Source organism: Triturus cristatus, chromosome 7 (genome assembly GCF_964204655.1).
Source record: "Triturus cristatus chromosome 7, aTriCri1.1, whole genome shotgun sequence".
NCBI classification, from domain to species: Eukaryota; Metazoa; Chordata; class Amphibia; order Caudata; family Salamandridae; genus Triturus; species Triturus cristatus.
Genome location: NC_140590.1, coordinates 1,782,563,959 through 1,782,591,211, shown reverse-complemented (window position 1 = coordinate 1,782,591,211; position 27,253 = coordinate 1,782,563,959). Strand labels below are relative to the sequence as shown.

Below are 27,253 nucleotides of genomic sequence, written 5' to 3'. Positions count from 1 at the left end.
GGTGGGTACATCAAAGCCAGGCTTTTATCGAAGAGTTGATGGAAGAGGGTTCTAGAATATTGGCATCTGGGCGTGTATTTTACATAGTCCCCAGGGAAACCACAGACAGGTGTGCTCGCTTTGAACACCCGTTTGACTTTATACTATTAAAGAAAGGGCCACAAACGCATGCGAGGTATCTTCTGTAATACTGACAGTGCTGCCATACATGTAGAGCAAGTATTATCTGGAGAGGGAGTTCCCTTGTTTGCATGTAGGCATGGTCAATGCAAATGAACGAATCAATTTGCCTTTGCTATTCACCCTAATATGGATGTGAACACAAAGGTGAACATGACACTAGGAGGCACACGGACAGTGCGCCAAAGAGTTGCCACATTGTTAGTACGCTACCTGAGGGTAGCCCTCTAGTGTGGTCAAAGGGTGTCCCATGGACTCTCCAGGCTTCCCCCGCAAGTGCATGTGATCACCCACTGCACCTGCCTGCAGGGGAATCTCTGCACCCTCATTAAAGTGCTGTTGCCTGCATTTTGAAAAATGGAGGGCCTTGCATAGTTCACCGAATGCGCTATCCCCAGGGTAGACTACCATGTGGATCCCCTGGGGGCAGCGCAGTCATAATGATAGGGAGCACTGTTGTGGTCTGCACCATGCACAGCCTTTGAAAGGTGTGCCTGGCATAGACTGGGACAGTTGCTTTTGTTTTAGGGACCCTGGATGCCAAAACTGTCCCTCAGAATTAAGGGCATGGTTTACTGAAACTCAGTTAAGTGTATTGTAGGTTTAAAATCCTACAATAGAAAAACAATTCAGAATTCAGCATGCCTAATAACATATAGCATTATCACTGTTTTACAAAAACTGTTTCCTTGCACAGGAGAGCCCCATGACTGCTTTAAAATAGTAAAAACATTGCTCATTTGCGAATGTCGTTCACTGTTGTAGCACTCTACATCCATGTGTAAGTCTAGGGATAAACACTTCAATAAATCCAAGCCAAACAGTATAGTGAAGTTACTCAAATGACAGAGCTCTTTACTTTTTTTTCTAAGGAATGGAACACAGACAGGATTTGTGAGCCGTGATATGAGCTATGACTTCAACCTACAAGAAACACGATACCTGCCTGCAATCAATGTCATCAAAGTGGTAAGGCCATAACTTATTCTTTTCTTTCACAAATCCTAATGAAAATAGGCATGGCCCAGCTGAAGAATTGTTGTTCAAGGCAAATTTACAAGTGCAACTGCCACATCATTTTGATTTTTAATTTTTATTGAGCCTTTATTTTTGTTGCATGTGCTTTCAATACAAATAAACTAACTGCTTAAACTTGCGAAAGGCATATCTATTGTCTGCTTGGATCAATGTGCTGTGAAAACGCTTGTGGTAAGAAGCTTTGTCTCCCTAAGAAGACTGTTGTAGCATTTTTAATCTGCTTCTGCTCTTAATTTCCCAGTGAGGAATTTGCCTATTACACCTGGTTTATTTTTCCACATTCTGGTGGCATAGTAAAATTGTAGGCAAAGTTGTGCCTTTTCAAATATAAATATCAAACCTACCACTGAGTCTGATAGTCTAGTTTGTGTAGACCAACATAACTTCAAGAAGTGATGTAATGAGGTCATAAAAAATGTCCTGTCATGTGGAGGTCATAAACAGTGCATGTCAGGGGTGCAAGTACTATTTAGTGCCGCTAACTAAGCAGGTGAATTTCTGTGTATTTTTTAGTTCAGAACATTAATGTTATTGTCAAATTCACCTATCTATAACGTTAGTTTAACCTTTCTTTTTTTCAGTAAATTTCTAAGGTTTAAAAAAGAACTGATCTTTTTATCAAAATTAACTATGAAGTTAGATTAAACTTTGTTTTTCAGTAAATGTGTTGTGTGTGTGTGTATATATGTATGTATATTACCTACTGGCGGTTGCCAGTAGGTAGTTATAGTTAGGACCACGTTTCCATAGGAAATCCGCAACATTCTATTTGGAATAACTTTTGCGCCGGTCGACGAATCCTCGCGAAATTTTCAAATTAGGTGGGGCGCTACGCTCCGCTCCTACCCTGAAAGTCTCGGGGGGGATTTGTCAAGCGGGGGCTGAGAAAAAAGGGGGGTCCCAAAACGCGTTTTTCCCATGCATTTTTCCATAGGACCTTTAGACACAGCTACAGCCCGAACGGCTGAACAAAGTTACTTGAAATTTGGCAGAGAGGTAGTCCTCAGGTCAAGGAAGTGCCTTTTGTAGGTGTGGTGTAAATCTGTTCAGTAGTTCCTGAGAAAATAGCATTTAAATCAATATATATATCTGTGGCAGCTTACCGTGCGCTTACCGTACGCGTACGGTGACGTGCGCGAGCGCGATTCTGATTGGCTGTTAGATCTTAGTAAACATTCGAATCGGTCGAAACCAGGAAGTGTCTGCCGCCATTTTGTCTCTCGCACTGTCAGGGGGGTGAATAAAAAAGGTGGATAATGTGAAAAGGGGGCAGGCTCGACAGTTCCTGACCCCCTAGCCTTGGTCAGGGGGTCCCAGAAGGACCCTCAAGGGCAAAAATGAAATTAATTCTTTTTTCGAAAAATCGCCGAATGCGCGTAGCGTACGCGCACGGAGTAAACGGAGATTCCGCAAAATTCGCAGAATTACGCGTACCGTGCGCGCACGGCAAAAAAAAATTTGCAAAAAGGAAAGCTTAAAAAAAAATAAAAAAAATTGTGAGGTAAGGTTGGCTCTTATAAGAGCCGTTGGGTTAATACAGGGATAGAGGAAAGAAAGAATGGGAATATTATAAGCGTCTACAAACATGTTGGTCCATCTTATTGTTAATAAGGGGAAGACTGATCTCCCCATAAACAATAAGACCACCACATCTTGTACACCTCATTTCAACCCTCCCAAATCGAGGGTTAATGTCCACAGGAAAAGAAGGTGATGCTCCCACCTCAGAGGAAGGGCTCAGCTGCCGATGATTTACTCGGCTGAGCTCCTGAGGTTGGGCTCTGGTGACTTACTGAAGGGTTTTCTCCAGTATGTCGAGCAAAGGTCCTGGGATGTCTATCCTGCAGGTGTCTCTTCATAGAGTGATTTCCAAAGGAATATTTCTTCCTTGGATTTCCTCTAGATAAAACACGGCCACAAAGTGTGCAAGTGACCAATTGAGCATTCACCTTTTTCTCCCCCTCTGGAAAAGTAAAATACTCCCATACAAAAGAAGTCTTTTGTTTCCTCCTTCTCTGGATCATGGTGGTGCTGCTGGCCTCACTCTCAGAAGAGCTCTGCTGTTCTGCCATTGTATCCCAATGTCAATCCAGCTCCTTCTAAGGGATCTCAAGCAGTAATGAGGGGAATGGGTGTGGTGTTTGAAGTTTCTGGAACTGAAAGTAGTTTAAACCAATGAAAAGTGTTCCTTGTGGGTCACATGACCTACCGCGCGCGTTCCGTAAGCTCACGGTACGCGCAAACGTAACGCTTACGGAGCGCTTACGGGGCGCGTACGTATGACGGCACTCGCGCATGCGCATTACACGCACCCGCGTAAGCGCGATGTTGGTAACGCGCATGCGTGTACGCGTACGTCGCGTACGTATTACGAAAACGCACCGTACGTCATAAGGACGGTGCGCTTACGTGATACGTACGTGACGTACGCGTAACGTCAGCTTACCGTACGCGCACGGAAAAAAATGCAAAAAAAAAAAAAGGAAAACAAGAATTTCTGTTATACTAATATATCTGACCTGTTTGGGTAAAAAAAATAGTGAAATTAATATATTGCACAATTTTTTTTTTATAAAAAAGTGTTTTAAGAAAATGTAAAGTTTTTTTATAAGAAAAAAACATATAATATACTAATTTATGTGTAAAATCATACAAAATCAAAGAAAAAACAATTGGAATCACATGTTTTAGGTAAAAATTTGCATTTAAAAAACCTTACAAATTCACTGAAAAAAACAGGGGTTTCACATACGTTATAGTTAGGAATTAGCATTTAAAAAACCTTGCAAATTCATTGAAAAAACCGTAGGTTTCACACATGTTATAGTTAGCTGGACATTTTACTCGTAAAAAACCATTGAAATTCCCCCGTTATAGTTAGTTCAGCTAACTATAACTCGCGCGCCCGCAATCCACTGCTGATGACGTCACATATTACATCACTCATGACATGGTCAGTGACATCACTCATGACATCACTGATGACATCTCAAATGACATCACTGATGACATCACTGATGACATCATCCAGTGAGTATGTGTTTTTGAAAAATGTCAATATGTTTAATATATATAGGGAAAAGCCTGTTTAAGAATGAGTGGGTGAACAAGTGTGTAAATGGATGATTTTATGTGGTGCATAACATGATTCTTTAAGTTAGTCATTAAATGTATCTTACTGCAGATTAGTGACTAAACTGTGTAAATGTGTGTATGTGTCTGTATGTTGGTGTATAAGTGGCTGCATGGTTTTGAGAACAGCTATATGAGTCTGTATATGGGTAATTGATTGGTTGTCTAAGTATCTGTATGGGTTCATGAGTTTGTGTGTGTCACTCTATGCATAGATGTGTGAGTGGGTGATTCTATTGGTGCATGGTTTTTAGACTGCATCTGTGATGGACTGTATGGTTGAGTGAATGTATGGGTGTGTTAGGGATTGAATGCATATGTCACTGGTACATTTGTGACTAACTACATATGTAAAATGCAGTTTATATGTGTGTAAGAGTATATAAGTGTGTAGATGTGAGAGTGTGTGATTGTTAGAGTGGGTGTATGGATGAGTGTGCTTGTATCAATGATTGTATAAGAGCATAAGAATGTGGTACTTTTTTATGAGTAAGTGAACTTGTGTGTGTATAACTGCATAGGTGAGTAAATTGGAGTGTAATTATTTGCATGACTGACTAGGTGTGAGAGTACCTCTATGGATGAATGGTGGTGTGTGTGTCTATACAGGTGTATAAATGCATATGATTGTCTTGTATGGAGTGACTGTAAGTATGAGTGACTGTACAGGTGAATGAGTGGAGGTGTATGTTGACCAAAGACTTAATATTTGGGTATGTAGTTATTGGTATTGGAGTATGTATGGTTTTGAGAATGGAACTCTTAAATTTTTAGTCACTGTATCAAAGGTTACATTTGAGTGAGATGTGCTACTCTTTCACAAGGTTGATGTCATCAGTGATGTCATCAGTGATGTCATGAGTGATGTCACTGACCATGTCATGAGTGATGTAATATGTGACGTCATCAGCAGTGGATTGCGGGCGCGCGAGTTAGTTAGCTGAACTAAAAAGAACGGGGGAATTTCAATGGTTTTTTACGAGTAAAATGTCCAGCTAACTATAACATGTGTGAAACCTATGTTTTTTTCAATGAATATATATATATATATATATATATATATATATATATATATATATATATATATATATATATATATATATATATATATATATACACAGCCACCCACCCGGTGGCTTCAGTTTAACTGATCATACAATGTAAATAAAATATACATATCTTGTATATATTCACCTATTTATTTTTTATTGATTTTAACATTTGTTTGTAATGAAGATTGATAAAAAATTGAATATGTATTTTTAATATGAAGTCTTATGAATATTACCTGTTGGCAATATTGTTGAGTCATATGGTGACAGGCGAATAATGTAGTCTTTTCACTATGTTGGTTGTGGTCACATGACATTAGGAGGGGTTGTACAAAAAAGAATACCGCACAGCATTTCAGTATGTGATGAAGGTCACTCGGTGACCGAAAAGCGTTATGACCAGGAAACTGTGGAATAAAGGAATCAAACTCTTTAAAGTGGAGTTCATGCTCTTTTCTCGCCGAAAGGAAGTGAAAGGGCGCGCTTGTTTGAGATGTATAATCACATATCCAAATTCACACTGTCTTCACAGCATGATATACAAGCCCAGCACTCAGAAGGTAAGTAAAAGCAGTTTAATTCACAGCCGGTAATCCACATGATGCAGCATGACTCGTTTCAACCATCCTCGGTTTCAATCATATGCCTCGTACGAGGGGTAGTTCCTTTAGGATTTCAATAGCTGAGGTTTCAGACCTAGAGGAAGGACTCAAACACAATTGTTAGATGAATGTAAGTCAATAAATTACTTTAACTGTTCCTTTGTTTCATGATCAGCAGATGTTTCACAAATACTGTGACATTTTCTGCAAATGCATCAAGTGTGTGTGTGCGTGTGTGTATGTATGTATATATATCCACAAACAGAAAAGCTCCATCCGAATCTGCTGGGACCCTTGAGAGGTGGCGCACACGCCAGCGGAGCACGCCAGCAAAGATAATGTCCACACAAAAACGAAATAGTTTGTGCGCTCTCAGTAATAACCAGGGGAATCGCGAGGTAAATAATCCAGGAGTTTTAATTCACACTACGCGTTTCGGCGAGAAGCCTTGATCACGTGTGAATGTGTTACAAAACATTCCTTGATAAAGCATTGAAAATACGAGGTCATCACAATAGAAAGAGGACTGTGTTAGAGCAAAGGTAGCAGCCATATTGGAACAGTAAAAAACAGTGAAACGTATTAATGCAAACGTAAACAATGCATGCTCGGAGTAAATCAAAGTTAACAGAAAAGAATGGTTGCCAACACAATGATGCCCCACAATAATAACACGAAAAATACGTGAGCTAAAAAATGGGTCATGTGGATAACAGTCTCAGGGCAAATGCCCAGGCAACCACCTGGTAATGCTTATGTCTCGGACTCAATAACGAGAACGGTCCGCTTTTCTGGGTATGCTACCCTTTGAATTTCTTTGGGTCAGCAGTGCAGCCACAGGGACGTTCCGCACTTGTGGAGGCAATCCATATTACAGCATTAAGCAAGAATTATAACATTGATTTACTCTGAGCATGCATTGTTTACGTTTGTATTAATACGTTTCACTGTTTTTTACCGTTCCAATATGGCTGCTACCTTTGCTCTAACACAGTCCTCTTTCTATTGTGATGACCTCGTATTTTCAATGCTTTATCAAGGAATGTTTTGTAACACATTTTCACACGTGATCAAGGCTTCTCGCCGAAACGCGTAGTGTGAATTAAAACTCCTGGATTATTTACCTCGCGATTCCCCTGGTTATTACTGAGAGCGCACGAACTATCTTACGTTTTTGTGTGGACATATATATATATATATATATATATATATATATAATACCAAAAGTGGTTTCAAATGGGTCTCACGGTCATCGCGGTGCTATAACAATCATTTTTTCATTTAGATGACCCTCAGACACTACAGCTCCAACCTTACAGAAATTTGAATGTCGAATACTAACTTCCATTAATTCGGTTCACACACCTCTGCAGGATTCCTTAAACCTATTCTATTTTTATAAACCTTTTCTTGAAATAACTTTTTTATAAAATGTTGTATCCAATGCAATGTGTAAAGATGCCTAATTATCCTACAATCAATTAAACTTTGAAATCAAAAAGTCACACTGAGCTACATCTCAGTCCATTCATTATGGATGAAACTTGATTAACAGTCTCACGTGTGAAGATTACATATCAGACCACATCATGTTATCAAGGATATTCTCGATTATCAGGGGTCATAAGAGCATTTAGTTAAACCCTACCTTTAAACAAATTTGGTTGGAAATTGATAAAATCAAAATGCATATTGTGTGTAAGGTGCACCTTGTCTAACATACCAATTAAACCATTGGGTTTTAAGGATCCTTGTTTTCCCAAACATATATAACGTAATCTGGTACATATATCCAACTAGAAAGTACGTAGTGCTCATAAAGTGAATATTAATGAAATATAACCAAATGAACATAGGGCCTTTCATCCAATTAATTGAAAGAAATGTGCAATTAGTAATGTAAAAACGAATGCATGAAAATGGCATATGTAGTCCCCTGAAAAATGCATGGTGCCAAATAAAGTGCATATAAACCGGGTTGTAAAGCCCTCCTTGACACAAATCTCCTTGGTAGTATAAGGAGATGCATAAAAACGGCATATGCAGTCATTTGAAAAGTGCATGGTGCATATAAAGTGAATAAAAGGTAAGGCATAAAGTCCCCATCAACTAAATTCTCCTATGTAGTACAAGGGGATATGTTACTCAAAATGAAAAACATTCAGTGCATAATTCCCTTGTACTCCAGATGAAATCATATCACATACACTTGCAACATTTACATCATACATCTCCAAGGTAAAGTGGAAAGCTTCTACAGAATTCATGGGATTAAGGCATTATTTCATTCAATGTCCCAATCATAAATGTGCATGTAGTTCAACATCAGCATTTTGAACCCAAGGTATCTCTCTACCCACTTAGTTTCACACCCACATTTGAGGACCTAGTTCACATGATCTGTATTGCAAGTAATATAGTCACTGATTTTCACTACATGCTTTTCAAACTTCCCGTAACTCCTACAGTTCGAGCCATATATACATACTTTACAGGATTTACATTTTACAAAGCCTCCCGTATTTGTTAATTTCTTGGTTCTTTTTTTCAGATGATAACTAGAGGTCCGAATATCTCCCAGAGATCTCACTTTTTTGGAAGTTATTTGTTATGTTAACATTTTGATTAAGCACAACAGCTGCCCCAGCAAAGAGGCGTCCCGGCGCTGAAGAACCACAAAAGCTATACTGCAGAAGGAGAAGAAAAAAAAGGACAGAGAATCCTAAGGGGAAGGGAACAGATGGGTCTTAATAGCTTTGCGGAAGGCAGACAGGTTTTCCAAAGAGCGGATGTTCGGTGGCAGGGAATTCCAGAGCTTGGCTCCCAAAACCCTGAAGGAGCGACCGCCAATACGGCAAAGCTTTGTACGGGGAACAGTCACTAAGGGCTGGCCTAAGATGTTAGGAGTGGGCGCAAGAGTTCTGGACATCCGGATTTGAGGATCTTAAATGCCATGGTAAGGGTTTTAAACTGAATACGAGATTCAATGGGCAGCCAATGCAATTTTCGAGTGGTAGTTCTGACCGAACATCTGCGGGGAAGGCCCACCAAAGCTCTTGCTGCAGAGTGCTGCAGTCGCGCTATCTCCACTTTGTTGGCGCCCAGGAGTAAAACACTGGCATAGTCCAAACGGGAGAGAATTATGGATTGAACAATGAGTTGGCGGATTTTAGAGTCGAAAAAGACGAGTATCGGGTTGAGACTCCTCAGCAGGCCCACACAAGTAGCTGCCACTTTTTTTGTGTGGGTCTGGAAGCTAAGCGAGGAGTCCATCCAGACGCCCAGATTTTTGACCAAGGATTTAGGTGGTGGAATGGAGCCCAATGAAGAGGGCCACCAGTGCTCATTCCAATAGTTGGTATTCTTCCCGAGGAGCAGCACCTCCGTCTTGCCTGCATTAAGCTGCAGGCAGTTATCTGTCATCCACTGGGCTACTGCAGCCAGGCCATCCCTAAATCTCGAAGCCGAAGTAGAAGGACCTTCGGTGAGAGTGATGACCAGCTGCGTGTCATCTGCATATGACATCCGCGTACTTGGCCACTGCCGCAAGTGGCTGCACATATAGATTAAAGAGGGATGGGCTGAGTGCAGAGCCCTGAGGGACTCCCTGGCCGATGGAATGGGACTGGGAGAGAAACTGGGGAGCTGATACCCGGAAGGATCTGTCCTTCAAAAATGAGCAGAACCATTCCAGGGCAAGACCGGAAATCCCTACTGCCGCCAGACGATTTAACAGAATGTAATGAGACCGTATCAAAGGCTGCGCTGAGATCTAACAATCAGCGCAGCGCTCTGACCGGCATCGAATTGTACGGAGGTGTTCAGTCGTGGACAGGAGGGCAGACTCAGTACTGTGGCCCGGCCTGAACCCGTTTTGAGACTGGTCCAAGATGTTATTTTGAGCCATATGTTGGGACAGAACATTGTTTACATGAGCCTCCGCAAGTTTAGACATCCATGGGAGTAACGAGATGGGTCTGAAGTTTTCTAGTTTGGAAGGGTCTAAAGTGGGCTTCTTAATAATGGGGGAGACCCATGCTTGTTTCCAAGCCGTCGGGACACTAGCCGAAGAAAAGGAAAGATTAAGTATAGAGGCCAGGGAAGGTCTAAAGATTCAATAAATTTAGCCGGCCTCATGGGGTCTGCTGGGGAACCAGACTTGACTTTCCTTCAGAGTTTGGTTAGATCCTCATACAAGATTTTTGGTATGAGCATCAATGTGGTGCCATTAATAATAGTTAGTGGAGTTAGGCGGGTCAGAAAGGCGTTGCGGGAATGATCTGTAAATTTTTTGCAATTTTTCTACAAAGAATATGACCAGGTCCTCACATTGTTGCGCGGAGGTGATGCTGGAGGCAGGGGTTCTGCTACTCTGCAGTTCTTGCACCAATTTAAAAATGACTTTGGTGGGATTCGCGCTGCAGTTAATTACTTCTGTATAGAACGAGGCGCATGTGGAGCAAATGGCTTTATGATAGTTTGTGTTTGGATAGGTATGATGCTTTATCCCTATCATTATAATCCCTTCTCCAGATTCCTTCGGCATTTTTACATTCTTTCCGCATGGATTTCAAAGTATCATTATACCAGGGGTTTGAGGGGGAACTACGTCCCTTAGTCCATTTGGCTGGAATGAGGGCATCTAGTCCTCTAGTGATCCAGTCATGGAAGGCAGCGTGTGTCATATTGATATCCATATTTGCCTCAGAGTGGAATTCTCCGAGACTGGAGTGAAGGTCACTGGTTACAAGTTTATGCCAAGGCCTCTTTAGGCGTCAAGTTGGCTCTTCTTTGCTGAACGTTTCCCTGACCATCATAGTAGTTTTGATTAAATAGTGATCTGTCCATCCCATAGCTTTGGGCAGGTCTGTCCTAACCTCCGGGATGTTGGTAAAGACAGGATCTAATATTCCCAGCCGAGTGTGTAGCAGTCTGAATAAAGGAGTTTAATTGTAAGGCCGCAAGGTCCACCAGGAGGTTTTTGATGGTAGGGTCTTGGGTCGAGTCAAAATGGAGATTAAGATCTCCTAATATAGTGAAGTTGGCCAGACCCACCACCAGGGAGTTTGCTGCCTCAAGGAGAGCTTCGATGAACTTATAAGCAGGTCCAGGGGGTCGATAGATGTAAAGCCCAGACAGGGCAAAGTGAGGGCCCGTCGTGATCTTGAATCGAGCACTTTCGCAGCCCCAGATATCTTCGTTAGTAAAGGAGCAAATATATTGCTTTTTATAGATGACTGCTATGCCGCCACCTCTAGCGTCTCTATTTAAAGCCTTCATTAAATAACCCTCTGGTAGCGTGAGATTTGGTAGACTAGTCATATCCTCACGAAGCCACGTTTCACATAAGAAAAGGATGTCAGGGTTCTCATCCAGTAGGAGAGTATTTACCTCTAACTGATGTTTGACGAGAGACCTAACATTCAGTTGCAGGATGATAAAGGGGGTATATTTAGGCGAGTCTAGTCTGTGTCCAGATAGGCAGGGGCTGGGTGTTGCGAAATCTCAGGACTTACATTGAAGGCATGTCTGTCTCCTCGCAGCTCTGGCCAGCGTTCAGGGCGAGAAGAAACTCTCTATCATGGTGGTGAAGTTCCCGTAGGGCTTGACCAGGGGGACAGGTGAGAGGCGATGACGGGCGCAGACGGGCTCGCCTTAGGTGCGCCTTCGGCGCGCCCACTGCGCTCATCCGCTGCGCGTCTGGGAGATGCACATAATAGGGAGGAGGGGACGATGATGGAAAGGGCGTGGCCTCGAGGATCGCCAGAATGGCGGCAAGAAGTGTGTGTGTGTTCTCAAGTCCGCGGCAGCGCTAAATCCGCTGTGCGGGCAGTTTAGGAGCAAGCTGTTCTCCTGAAAGGTCAGGAGAAGAGTGAGGTGAGTTAAAAACACCAACAATTAGTGACTCTCAATTTTTTAATAAAAAATGCAAGTCACGCTCCCGGCTTCCGCCTCAGGAGAGAAAGTGATTCTGACCACGCTTGCAATCAGCGTGTCTTTAATGTCTGGGTGGGGGGCGTGGCCTCGAGGATCGCCGAAATGGCGCCAAGAAGTAGGTGTTCTCAAGTCCGCGGCAGCGCTAAATCCGCTGCGCAGGCAGTTTAGGAGCAAGCTGTTCTCCTGAAAGGTCAGGAGAAGAGTGAGGTGAGTTAAAAACACCAACAATTAGTGACTCTCAATTTTTTAATAAAAAATGCAAGTCGAGGATTATTACATGAGGCTTCTCAGTCTCATCTAATCCTGCTAATTCTGTTTGTGGGCTCTGTTCTTTCCTCGTCCTCTTACCCCTTGTTCTACAGTTTTTTGTAAATCTGTTGCACTTTGCCCCGCACGCCTTGTCACATTGCCATCCTCAGTAGTCGCAGCTCCCTGTGAGAATTGATCTTACCACTTGAGGCTTCATCTGCTCTTGATCCTGCTTCTGGACTCCATTCACTCTCACGTTGATTATTCCTGATTCGAGCACCCACTAATTCTTTCACCCTCAAACTAGTAATTTTTTTTGCGTGTGTACATACCGCCATACTGGTAATCTAGTGTGTCCCTGGTAAATTTTCTTACTTTGTGCGCCATGATTTCCTCATTGGCACTGTAATAATTTTTCATTTTAACAATGAGATCCTTGTATTTGTCCAACTCCTTGCTCACAACTAATCTTTGTGGTCTGCAAATTAATTTTCCTTCCGTGTGTTTTATTGGGGTTCTCATCAATTTCATTGAACACTCCTGTGTTATCACACCACTCCTCCGTTAAATAGTCATCCATATCCTCATGTAGTTAATAACATGATCCTCAACCCTCTTGGGATCTATCTCTATTTATCTTTACACTAGGGGAGGGCGGTAAACTGCTCTGCCAGCAGAGTTTATGGAGTTTTGCCCATGTCAGTCTTAGTTTGACAAAAGCTTCACAAACCACCACGTGGTGGAGTTTTTGTCTAGAGTGGCTTGCCATCGTAAGTGGGCGAGTGAGGAAAAACTGAGCTCTAGACTGTAAGGTTTTTCAACTAATTGATATCTTGCAGAACAATGCTACTAAAAGCAGCAAGGAATCCCAAAACATAAACTAAACTGCATATGTAAAGTTTCAGATTTACTACATGAGCGACTGAAAGACCCATTTATGATCACATCCTAATGGAAATCTATAACAAAGACATAACAGAATACATCTTAATATAAGGAATTTTTCTTTGCATGCTCTCTGGCTCACAAAATAAAAGTGGCTCAACAAAATCACACCAATCTTCTCTTATGCACCCCTCTGCAACAAAGGAAAATTGCCCTAGCAGTGAGACACATAAACCACTATTTGTATGGCACAATTATTTCCTACTAGAAAAATAAAATCTCAATTTTTATAACTGACTTTGATTCAGTTTGGGTTTCTTATGTAACACAATCCTACAAAACGTAGCAAGGAAGCCTAAAAAATATACTCCACTGCTTACATTAAATTTCAGAATTACTACATGAACACCTAAGACATTTATAGTCACATGATTATGTAAACCAGTAAACAAATGCATATCAAATACAGTAGATAAAAATAAAGAAATCACATTAAATCAGATTGGCAATACGAACTATAATTAGAGTGGCAAAGATAGAATTTGTCGGATATTATCTGCCTCATAACTTCCCCCATTTGATGATTCACCACAAACCTTTGCAGAACAATAGCATTTTCTACATTTTTAGATGTACATATATGTGGTGAATCGTCAAGAGGATCCTAAAATGCATTTTTCCGCCTGTTAGTTTTCCATAGATTATTGTATTTGACATCTGAATGGATTTACATGAAAACCGCTAGAATTATACATTGTGGTGCAGGCATTATGCTTTCCGGGTACTGCAGATATGTAGAGTAATTATTTTTTTAAAGTTATAAAATATTGAAACTTGGTGATGTCTGTTACAGTGATACTATTGCAGAATTTCACAAACTTTTGTGATAGTAAAAATAGATGCATTTCTCTACCTATTACCACTTTATAAAGTGGTATTAGGGCCATAGATCTAGGTAAGCAGTAGAGCCCTACCTAATACTGAACACAACTAAAGTGTTGTAAACAATATGGCTGCCTTTTCATTCTAAAAAAACCCAGCCATTACCAATTATATACTTGTCATTACCACATACCACAATACCCTGCAAAATTATAACTGTATACGAAAGCCCAAACTATCTTCGACCTAGCTGTATTAAAAGATTGCAATGCCTTTGCGTCACTCATGATGTCACATGGGCAATGTAAACTGTAAATCTAGGGCAACTTCAACTTTATAAAGAAATCCGAACATGTCAAATGAAGGTAGTGACACTAATATTGAGAAAAATACAAAAACATTCATTTTGTTATATATGGTAATATAAAAATTCATAAATATGATTTTTATAAATCTACAAAGAGCTTTGATTTATCAAACATACTAACTGCAATCATCCTTCATGCATTCATACTTTTAAGTTGATATCTCAAAATTGAGTTCCCTTGATCGTAATGCAAATCATTGACAAGCTATACAGGATAAAATAAGGATTGCATTTGAACATATGATTTTCGGGTGGTTTCCAAGTTGGCTCAACGCGCGTTTCGGCAGACTGCTGCCTTCCTCAGGAGTTCCAACTCCAAATAGTATGTTCTGCAAAGACAGTTGGATATCATAACCTTATATTTTAATATACTTAGTGTCACTACCATTTACAAAACATTTTTTATATATTTTCATCATTAAACATTAGAACAATGTTGCCTTGTTCACATCTATTTTATATATGTAGAAGCCTTATAGAGAAGTTAAAATTACAGAATTGAGAAATTGTAGGTGCTTTGCTATAAAACTAAATAGGTGAACAAACCGTATAGAATAAGATAACAGAAAAAAGATTAAAAGAGAAAACAGGAAGAACTCAAATCCTGCTGCAAAGTCCCCTCTATATGCTGAATACAGGGCTAGATATGTCCTAAGTGGCGATAATGTAGCAAATGCAAAACCTGAATATCTTGCATAGGTAGTCTTGTAAAAAAATGCAAAACCTCTAGACATTATATACTTCTCATGTGGTTTCAATAGTGGGCAAACTTACCAGTAAGTGTTTCTGAACTGATGATTTAGCCCACTTGTAATGGGTATACGTCACAGCGTATAATCTAACTTGCAGATAAAAACAAATCCTGCAAATAAACAGGATATGCAATACTCGTAGTATAGGTAGCACTAAATTGGATGTCTAAATACGCTATTATCTGTTGTAAAGAGACAGCAGGGACACATAGCTATTACATTAGAAAAAGTGCAGTGGCTTACCAGTCTTGCAGCCAGTGTCAGATTTATCAAGGTATTGGTCAACCCAAATTGGATTCCAGATATTTCTCGGTATAGTAATTATTCAAAACTGTATATAATTGGTGCAGCAGCAAAGTAGGAAAAGGGGGGGGAAAAAACAAACAAATGTAAGCATGAATAATCTAACATACATGAGCAAGCTCACTACCTATTATGGTACAAAAAGGTTATCGAAGATACCATAGATAAATGTTAACACTACCTCATTGATATGATGACTAGAGCGATTTATAATTCATGATCCCTCCATCTGCTTCTCTAATAGCGTGCTGTCAAAGGAAAAAATAACAAAAAAACAAACTAATACATATTGTGGACAACAATAAAATGATCCAACATTGAGACCAATAATAGCCATAGAGAAAAGGCAAATACCTCGTGAAACACGGTCTTAATCCAATAGATGAGCTGCTAATCCATAAAGTGCCACAACCTATGTTGCATTACGAAAGACAGACCTTTTCGAAGTCTCTGTATAGTATAATAGACCATATATGTACTATAATGTGATACCTGCTTAAAATGTATGCATTCATTATCGTTGGCATGATGTCTTAAAATATGCATAATTGGAACCAACAGTAAGTGAGATCCTTAATGTCAATCTAACTTGCCACGAAGGAAGGTGACCACGTTACACTATATGGAGCTTGTGTTGCTCTTTCATTATTCAAATAGATGGCAAAAACGACGGTAGATAATGGCTGATAACATAACCGCCATGTCTTAAAGCAGTGCATCAGCTAAGGCATAGAATTGCACCAATAGTGAAGTACTTTGAATATTTTGAATCCAGCCTATTACTAAGCACAAGCATATTTATATTCATCTAATCCATGGCATGTAGACAGTGCAAGCATGTTCGAACATACAAAATGCTACAATCATTTTAAGTGAAACTAAATGACAAGCAGCGCATATGTATGGGCTGCCAATTATATTAGCATAGAGGGAAGCAGCCCTATAAATGCAGATTATCGCGTAAGCATCGTAGAAAGTACGGGATACTAAAGACATTAGGATTAAATTTGGGGTCTACACGACTACCATTTACATGCTGCAGATCACATTAATAAAAAAAGAGAAGTAGTATCCTAATGAATATGAAGTGCCTCAACGGGCCTATAATTACGCTGTTCCACTAAAAAACGCGACTTACCGATAAAGAAACAATATGGTGCAGGCAATGCCACAATCACAAAGCCCATGAGTGCAGAATGGTCCGACAAGGCTGATAGCGGCTAAAAGAATGAAACATCCACACTCTGCATTTGAAACAGACAAGCCGTTGGATCACATGACTGTCAGCTGGTATAGACAGCTGCGTGACGGTACCTCAAACGCATTGTCATCGCAGCGGCCATATTGGAACTGGTGTATAACTAGAATAATAGCTCCTCCATAATGCAATTAACCGCACATAAATATGATAAACCTACCGGAAGAGCCCAAAGATTTCACATCTAATACAATGAAGGATGAAGAAGTGCTCAAAAGAAATGAATCAAACCAAAGTATTAAACATCACGACTACCGATTATGATACAATCTGAGCTGTGTTGCAGAAATGGGATCATAGGAGAAAACCGTACCTACTGCATAAGAACTGCATGGTACAGTTAATTGTTATACCGTAGTGCCTGATCCCATGGAATTTCTGAGTTTAAGCCGTGAATGTGTATCTAAAGAGAAAATCCAATACACTTCTCTACGCTTCCTAACTGATTCAGAATCTTGCTCAGTTTTACGGTCAATTTTCTCAAATTAACCAATGTATCATCTTCTTTGTGGTTGTGCTCCTTGTAACCCTAGGGGTGCCAACATTTTATTTGTCTTGATAGCTGACCTATGTTCTGTTAAACGTATAGAGAATTGTCGCGAGGTCTCCAACATAACCCTTGTTACAGGGACAAAGTAATAGATAAACTACATTATCCGTTTTGCAATTAGTAAAACCTTTGTTTTATTTCTTTTTGTTGATCGATGTATTTGTCCGCAACAATCGCTCCGTTACAGGCTTTACAGTGGGCACATTTAAGATTGCCCGTGATGGGAAAACTACGACCTATAGTTTTTTTGTATAAGTTTAGTTTTGATTCCGGAATGAACCTTGAGATCTTTCAAATTTGTATTCCGTTTGTGAGCAAACGTAGGGCGAGGGAGTACCATGTTGGGTTCGGCGTTAGGCATTCAATATGTGCCACTGGGCACTGATGGTTTGCCTAACTTTTTTCATTGAAGGTAGAATGCCTAGTAACACATACCAATTTTGGTGGTTCCTTCTCGGTGTTAATCCGCAATAAATGATCACGGTCATAGAAGCGAGCCCTTTTGTATGCTTCTCTTATCAGTCTTCTGGGATAACCGCAATCCAAGAGTTTTTGTTTCATGCCTATTGCACGAAGATCAAAATCCTGTACATTGGTGCAATTGCGTCGCAGAAGTAAAAACTGTCCCATGGGGATACTTACTTTCTGGCACTTTGGGTGATAGCTAGAAAATGCAATAATGTGTTTCTAGCAGTTGGTTTTGTATAGATGTCTACCTCTAGTGTGGAATCTACATATTTTATTCAATGTCTAAGAACTTTATACTGCAATCTCCAATATTGGCTGTAAAGCGCAAATTAGTCAGATTGATCCATTCACAAAAAAGTTTTTCAGAATCCTCTTTCCAAATAAACCGGATATCCATGTATCGTGACCAGTGATTTACTGACTCATACAAAGGGGCCACCTCATTAGATTGAACATATATATTCACTGAAAAAACCATAGGTTTCACACATGTTATAGTTAGCTGTACATTTCACTCGTAAAAAACCAATGAAATTGCCCCGTTATAGATAGTGCAGGCAACTATAACTCACGCGACCGCAATCCTCTGCTGATGCGAATACTGTATTTAGACACTTATTTGCCCATGTCTTCTTCCATTAAATTTTAGCTATACATATATTACAAATATTTTTTTTTCATAAAGACACATATGTCATCAGCAGAAGATTGCGGTCGCGTGAGTTATAGTTGCCTGCACTAACTATAACGGGGCAATTTCATTGGTTTTTTACGAGTGAAATGTACTGCTAACTATAACATGTGTGAAACCTATGGTTTTTTCAGTGAATTTGTACGTTTTTTTAAATGCTAAGTTACTTTACGCCATTCGTGGCGTGCGCGCCCAGTTAACGCAGTTCGTTCCGTGCGCGCACGGTGCGCTTCGCGCACCGCGCGCCCACTTTACGCAGTTAGTGCCGTGCACGCACGGTGCTCACCGCGTGCCCACGTTATGCGGGATGGTCCATGTACGCACGATGCGCTTCGCGCACCGTGCGCACATGGGGGACATATTATGCGCTTCTTTGTGAAATTTATTCTTTGTTAATTTCTGGAGTCAAAAAAGCCATGTATAAGTGGTGCCCTTCGGGCACCATTTGCACACAGGGTGGGGAGAGTGTGGATACTTTTTTTTTTAAAGATTGTTTTACCGTACGCGTACGGTAAGCGTAATCGCTGATTTTCCGAAAAAAAAAAAAAAATTTTTTTTTTGGGCTTGGGGGTTGTTTGGGGACCCCTATATCAATGCTGGGTAGTTAGGATCTCAAGAAACTGCCTCTTTAGACATTTTTTGGCTTTGTTTTTGCTGCCCAACTCAGAGCGAGAGAGAAAATGGCGGCCGCCGCTTCCTGGTTTCGACCGATTCGAATGTTTACTAAGATCTAAGAGCCAATCAAAATTGCGCTCGCGCACGCCACTGTACGTGTACGGTAAGCGCACCGTAAGCTGCCACAGATATATATATTGATTTAAAGGCTATTTTCTCAGAATCTACTGAACAGATTTACACCGAACCTACAAAAGGCACTTCCTTGACCTGAGGACTACCTCTCTTCCAAATTTCAAGTAATTCTGTTCGGGCTGTAGCTGTGTCTAAAGGTCCTATGGAAAAATGCATGGGAAAAACGCGTTTTGGGACCCCCCTTTTATCTCAGCCCCCGCTTGACGAATCCCCCCGAGACTTTCAGGGTAGGAGCGGAGCGTAGCGCCCCACCTATTTTGAAAAATTCGCGAGGATTCGTCGACCGGCGCCAAAGTTATTCAAAATAGAATGTTGCGGATTTCCTATGGAAACGTGGTCCTAACTATAACTACCTACTGGCGACCGCAAGTAGGTAATATATCCTACTGGCAACCGCCAGTAGGTAATGTATATGAATCCTCAAAGTGCCCTGAAGCTTTGGAGGAGCACTCGACGATGTTTGGCCATCCAGCTTGTTGATGCAGCCTGCTTTCTAAGTGCACGTTTTCTTTTTTGTGCCTACGAGTTTCAGGGTTTCAAGCCCCTTGTTCCTGGGCAATAAACAGCACACCAACAAGCTGGATGGCCAAACATCGTCGAGTGCTCCTCCAAAGCTTCAGGGCACTTTGAGGATTCATTTTACTGCACGGCTGCCCGGCCGTGGGAGGAAGCAACATCGTCAGTTGGGATGGAATACATTTCCCAGCTGATTGAGGCCGGAGCTCTGAACTGTTCAGGACTTTCATCGGCACTATGTTTGATATGCAAATTAAGCAGGCTTTGCAGTGCGTGACTCACTTGGAGCAAACTAATGAAAATATAATTTTAAACACACGCATGAACTTACTAAAAGGAGATTAATTACCTGCACATCGGACTCCATGCCCCACAATGCACCAAGGGATAGCGTAAAATCCACACGCCCATGGTGAGTGGACATGGTTAATAAATACCGGAAATGACACGCAGGGCTCAGGTGTGCTTTTTATTGCCCAGGAAGAAGGGGCTTGAAGCCCTGAAACGCGTAGGCACAAAGAAAAGAAAACGTGCACTTTGAAAGCAGGCTGCATCAACAAGCTGGATGGCCAAACATCGTCGAGTGCTCCTCCAAAGCTTCAGGGCACTTTGAGGATTTATATATGTATATGTATATAATATAGATATATCTCTCTAAGTATGCCATGTAAATATTCACCACCGTGGGGGCACAAGATGCCCCCATGCGGACGCCTTTGATCAGCGGTGAGTGCTACCAGCTGGGTGATGTTACTATATAGGGACTCTGTCTAAAGATACCATGGGCAATGTAATACACAAGTCAGATTATCAAAATAATCCAAAACTACCATGCATGGCCCTGCATTAATTGGATAATCTGGGATATTGCAAGGCAGTGGAATATGCTTCATTACTCTGCACACCATAATCTACACATCTGCTAAATTTCACTTCTCCAGAAGTCCCGCTCTGTAGTCGCTCCACTATATACTATTCCACTCTAAACCAGTCTATTCTCTGCCTCTCCACAGAACGAGACTCCACTGGATGCTACTGAACTATATGCTATTCCACTCTACGCCATGCCACTATAGTCCCTCCACTATGCTATTCCACTCTAAGCCACTCCATTCTATGCCTCTCCACAATACCAGACTTCACTGGATGCTACTACACTATCTACTATTCCACTCTGCGCCACGCCACTCTGCGCCACGCCACTCTGCGCCACTCCTCTTCATTCTGTTATTTGATTGGACCCAACTTCAATATACGCCACTCCTCTTCATTCTGTTATTTGATTGGACCCAACTTCAATATACGCCGCTCCATGCCACTCGAGCCTACACCACTCCATTATACGCCACTCCACTGTACACCACTCTGCTATACACTAGTTCACTCTTCGCCACTTCACTGTACAACTCTGTTCTACACCACTCCCCTCTACACTTTTACACTGTTCACAGCTCCACTCTCGTCTAGTCCACCCTATGCTATTACACTGTATGCAACTCCAGTCGACTCTTCAGGGTACACCATTCCCTGTATGCCACTCTGCTACACGCTACTCTACTATATGCTATTCCATTCCACTGTATGCCACTTTACTCTATGCTATTCCATTGTGTGCCACTACTCTACACTACTCCACTCTATGCCACTCCAGTGTATGATACTCCATACCACTTTATTCTATGCTATTTGATTGGACACCACTCCAATATACAACACTCCACTGTATGCTGTTACACTCTACCCCAGCCCACTGTATGCCACCCGAGTCTACACAACTCCATTAAACGCGACTCCCCTGCCTGCTACCCCAGTGTACACTATCACTTTATATCACTCCGCTGTATGCCACTACACTGTTACACTGTACAAAACTCCACTCTGGGCCAACCGACTCCAAGGTATTACACTGTATTCAACTGAACTCTACACCTCTTCAGTGTACGTCAATCCACAGTATGGCACTCCACTGTATGCTAATACGCTTCCCCATACTGCTGAACACCACTGCATTATACGCCACTACACTGTATGCTACTCCACTAAACACACTATGCCACTCCACTGTACTACACTCTGCTCTACACCACTCCATTGTCTGCTATTACACTGTACACAACTCCAATCTATACCAGTCCTGTCTATGCTATTACACTGTGTGCAACCCCACTATACGCTTCAGTATACAGCATTTACCTGTATGCCACTCCACTCTATTACTCTACCCCATTCAAGCATGTCATGCCAGTCTACCCTACTTCACGCCACTGCACTGTATGCTAATATGCTATTCCAGTCTAGCCACCCTACTGTACAATATTCTACTGTATGCTACTCCTTTATGTAACACTCCAGTGTACTCCACTCTATGCCACTCCATTCTATGCTACTGCATTGAATGCCACTCCACTATATCCTATTTCACTTTAATCCCCTCCACTGTACACTACTTCACTGTACACCAATCCAGCTTACACCACTCCACTCTACACTATTCTACTCTGCTATTCCATGGTACACTATTCTATTTTACGCCCCTCCACCATACTACACTCTATGCTATTCGTCTGTGCACCACTATATGCTATGCTATTTCATTATATGCAACTTAAATCTTTACCCTGCTACTGTATGGTATTCCACTCTACCCCACACACCTGTACACCACTCCAGTGTGCTATTACACTTTACCCCACAATACTCTACTCAAGTCTAAACCACTTCACCATACACCACTCCAATGTTTGCTACTACACTATTCACTAATAGTTTACGCCCCCCCACTGAATGCCACTCCAGAGTACGCTATCCCACTTTATGCCACTCCACTGTACACTATTCCATTGTATGCCACGTCAATGTACTCTTTACTCCATACAGCTCCACTCTACAAAACTCCACTGTGCTCTACAACACTATTCCTGTACTCTATATTGTCCAAACTTGCATGCGCACTCTATAGTGCAACACTCTACTCTACTCTGACAGTTTCCAACACTGTATGACACAGCACTGCTCTCTATGCGACGCCACTCCAATTTATAAGCGTTTCCTTGATTCTACGCTACAGCATTTCTATGTATGCAACCCCACTCCTACGCTAATCCACTCTATGCTGTTCCACTCTATACTACTCCACAATACCACACTCCTCTGTACTTTATTCCACTGTATGCTACTCCACATTACAGTAATCCACTCTATGCCACTACAGTGTATGACGCTCCACTTTACGCTACTCCATTGTATGATACTCTCCACCGCCTTCTATAACTCCACTCTTTAAAAAGCCACTCTAAAACATTCTACTTTACTCACCTGTCCAACTCTATACTCCACTCTATGCCTGTACGCTTCAATGTACAATGCTCTATTCCACTATACAACACTTTTCTGTATGACACAACAATCCACTCTACTGTTCGAGACCCCTACTCAAATTTATAGCACTTTACTACCTAAGCTACACCAGTACACTCCTCAACACACCAATACTCTAGTGTACTTTCATTCACACTGTTATGTTGCTCCATTAACTCCACTCCACTGTACAAGACTTTACCTCACTTTAGGATACTGCATAACAATCCACTCTACCCAGATCACTGTTTCATACACTACTGTACTCTATTCAACTCCACGTTAAAACATTCTACTACACTGCCACTTTTTGGCTGTTTAGCTGGAGAGGTTGATTGATGGCTGCTTGAAACATAAATAACTTGTATGCCCCCGCCGTTATTGGAAAGTACTATATGGTGCCGTAGCCCTGAGTTATTCCATACTGCCACTGGAAGCGGGATTCGCAGTATATACGGCCGTAGTTGACAGCAGAAAAATAAAATTCTGTCCATGTGTCCACCGGCAATCAAATACAAAATGACATAGCAGCACCTATTAAACAGCGCATCAACTTAACGCTGCTACTTAAAGCTAACAGTATTTATGGCGGCCCTAGTGTGCATAAAGCAATAAACCTGCCATTCTTAAACTTTAAGCTTTTTCCACATTAAACCGGGCTACCTGCATCTTTGAAGAGATTCTCAGACTTATAAACGGAATCCAGCCACAGCCCTGAAGAGAATCCCATGAAATGAATTGAGGTTCGGAATGCGTTGTCATATATCGCCATCAGGGCAAGAGTTTTTATAAAAATATGTATAGCAGCTGAGGGAAATAATGTGCTCTGAATGTATATCCTTCCATGATACCTAGATTATGGGAGCAAAACGAGATCCTGCAGAGTGTACCATCTGCTCTCCCTCATTGCATGATACTGTGGCATGATACTGTGGCCACACACAAGTGAAGACTATCGTGTTGAAGATCTTGGGAGACACGCTCAGTGTTGCCCCCCTAGGAAGTGGCACAGTGTTCCTCCCATGGTGGCATTTGGATGAGGGCATGGAGGATCCCCTACCTAAAGCAGTCTAGGCTGGCCCCTGGGTAAATGCGGTCAGGGTAGCAGGAGTCATCACTGCAGTGTTTGAATGCACCTGCTGTAATAGTGGCTTTTGGTGGTAAGGTGACACATGCATAGAAGCACAGGGCATCAGGGAAAATGCAGCTCTGTGTAGCTGGCAAAGGTCTTAAGACAAACATTTTTATTGTGGAATGTGGATAATGCTTGTTGTCTGCACTGGGTGCATCTTTTGCAGGAGCACACCACAGAGAACCCGAGTGGTGTGCCCCGACTGTAATCCTTGAAAAGCGTTAGGCTGGCATCCCCATGTTCCTGGATCATTATTGATCTTCTTGACTCTTTGTATTGCAATGATCATGTACAGAAAGGGAAACATTGAAACCTACACCTCATTGTACACAATCCTGAATGATTTCCTACCTCTTCACAGGACCAGTACTCCGTCCCTTTGTTTCGATGTGTAGACTGCCATTCAGCAGGCATGTTAGTAAAACTATATAAATACCAACACAAAGTACGTGTTTATAGACTGCTCCAAAAGGTAGGGCTAGTGTGACAATAATAAGCAATATCCTTTGTGTTCCATTACAGGGCGATGAGTTGCAGACGGTGTGCACCTACAATACATTAAAGCGTACCGCTGTAACATTGGTAAGTTGATTTTTAAAATGGTGCAATGATTAAAGTTTATCAAATTGTATGCATGGGGTACTTCAAGCTGTTCGCCTGCTTCAACAACTGTACCATCCCCACTTATCCTGCAGGCCCTTAACAGACACAGAGTAAAGAGACGCTTAATGACTTAGGACACAGTCAATGTGGAACCAAAACAAACGGTGTTTCCCAAGCTCTGATGTGTACCACAAATTTTCCCCAATCATGCACACCCTCATAAGAAAACCCCACTATAGCACCCTTCGCTCCACTTGTGAAATGAGACATCTTGATTTGTTTGACTGCCAGGCCACCCATGCATGAGGAAGGTTTCTTTTCGCTTTCAGAGAGACCTGGTGAGAAGGCACATTAGTCTCTGCTTCCTGCACTCCTGACCACTTACATTTGCATTATTCTTTCTCACTTAGCATGATCTAATTTTTTAAGGCTCATATTTCAAGCATCTTGGCTTAGGCTTTGTATGACTAGCATCACCTGGCAAGAAATATACATGAAGTATCAGAAGAAAATATGCATTATTTAGATTATCATGAAGGCTCCAGTCCTAGATTCAGAGTGAGCCAGTTCCAGAGTTTTGCAGCCAGAAAGCTAAAGTAATTACCTCCCAGATATACTCTGTGTACTTTTGGAATCACTGTCCGGGCATTCCCTGAATCTGAGGCATCGACTAGGAAGATTGCGTTTGATCTGGGGAAGAGGTGGTGAGGACCAATTCTCTCAACGAAGCGCAGTGCTTCAAGAGATTCTATCCTTGATGGGAAGTCAATGGAGCTTATCAAAGGCTGTGCCTATGGACGAGCGTCTTGGAATATTCAGGAGCCTATCGGCAGCAGCATTTTGCATCCTTTGAAGCATTTTCAGCCTGCCCTTAGAGCCCTAGATAAAGCATGTTGCAGTAGTCAATACGCAACACCACAAGTCTTGGATTACAGAACGGTTGCAGCAGAAGTAATTATGTATCTAAACTAGAGCACAAATGAGGATTGTGCTTACCTACGAGAGGCTAGTCCATATGGATGCACCTGGAAATAACAAGGATTACAAGGTGAGTGGCAATAGCACACTACCTGACTACAGACAAGACAAAGGATGTGGGAGATATTATCTCCTGGAACTTGGGAGCCAACCCGTGTACACATGGAATACAATATACAGAGGTGGACAAGCAGCATTTTTACCAGACACTAAAAGGCCAAGAATACAAGGCAGGGAGCAGCAAAAAAAACTGCTCTAAGTAAACAAGCACAGGTAGGCAGAACAAATGCAAACACATGACCAACAAGACAGAAGAGCAAAACTAAAGAACAATCGGAGGAGGGCAAGCACTAGGAACCACACAAAGTAGCAAGGCGTGGTAAGCAGAATATACTAGAAAGTGTAACCGTTAGGCAGGGGCAAAGTTGAAGACTAAATATATAAGGAAAAGGACAGGTAGACAAGAATCCGTAACAAGCAAGAGACTGGGCCTGCAAGGTAGACTGCAAGAGGGAAATCACAAGCAATTGCTAGATAACACGAAGCACAATCCCTGGGGAGCAGACTCTGTAGCAAAGACCACCAACAAAATGAATAAAAAATGGACAACGTGATCAGCAAGATACAAGACAAAGCGAGAGAGCATGCGGGGAAAAGCATCAAAATAGGAACACATTAGAAAGGGTGCAGTCAGGGGGTACACATCAATATAGATGGTAGAAGTGAGACAAACTAGAAAAGATGAGATTATTGAATGTACATGTGGAGGCAGGGGGGAAAGAGGTGATAGTAAAACAATTTGAGAAGTGGTACTTTGAGGTGAGTAGCATTGAGTGATGAATGTGAGAAAGGAAAAGGATGACTAGTGATACTAAGTGGTTAAAATGCAGATGGGATGTAGCTGAGAATTCATTATACGCAGGTGAGAGGAAAATGAGTGAAGATGACAGAGGTGGAGATGGGAGGGAAACTGGGAGAAATAAAGGCTAGACTGAGACCGAGAGAGCTGAGAGAATGAGTACAGCATATTTGCTGGTAAGATGTAAACAATGGGTTAGAGGTGTGCAAATTTTAGTTGCAGGTAACTGGTAAATTGGAAGAAGCATGTATATTCATATGAATGTATTATGTATGTATGAATGTATTGCATGCAATTTGGAGTGGGTGGGCAATAAATTCTACTCCATGGTGGAGTTTGCTGAGTTTTGCCCACTCCATGTTACATTTGAAATGCAGAGTTCCATACAACTCCGTCAATAGCCATGTGGCAGTTTTTTTCTTGCATGCGGTTTGCCAACGGTAAGTTGTCAAGTACGTGTGAATTTGTGTCCCCAAGCATATTTGGTTGAAAACAGCATCCCGGTGAGATTTTCTCAACAAGGGCTGTCACTAGAGAAGCTGCTGGTTGAGTAGAAAATCTACTTGAGCAGCAAAGAAGCGTATCGCCAGTCACACTGATTTTGCAGCACAGAACAAACTCCCAGTACTAAAAATCAGCGTGAGTAGCGCAA

General features: G+C 41.6%; 1 protein-coding gene across 1 annotated transcript in view; it reads left to right on the top strand.

Annotated features, from left to right (window-relative positions):
• The window catches only part of LOC146813102 (putative DBH-like monooxygenase protein 2), a 100,859-nt gene that overhangs the window by 60,488 nt on the left and 13,118 nt on the right, over positions 1–27,253 (top strand). The window contains exons 9-10 of the mRNA XM_085620078.1: positions 1,053–1,149; positions 24,684–24,743. Of these exons, the coding sequence (XP_085476204.1) occupies positions 1,053–1,149; positions 24,684–24,743 (157 nt within the window). The remainder of the gene's footprint in view (positions 1–1,052; positions 1,150–24,683; positions 24,744–27,253) is intronic.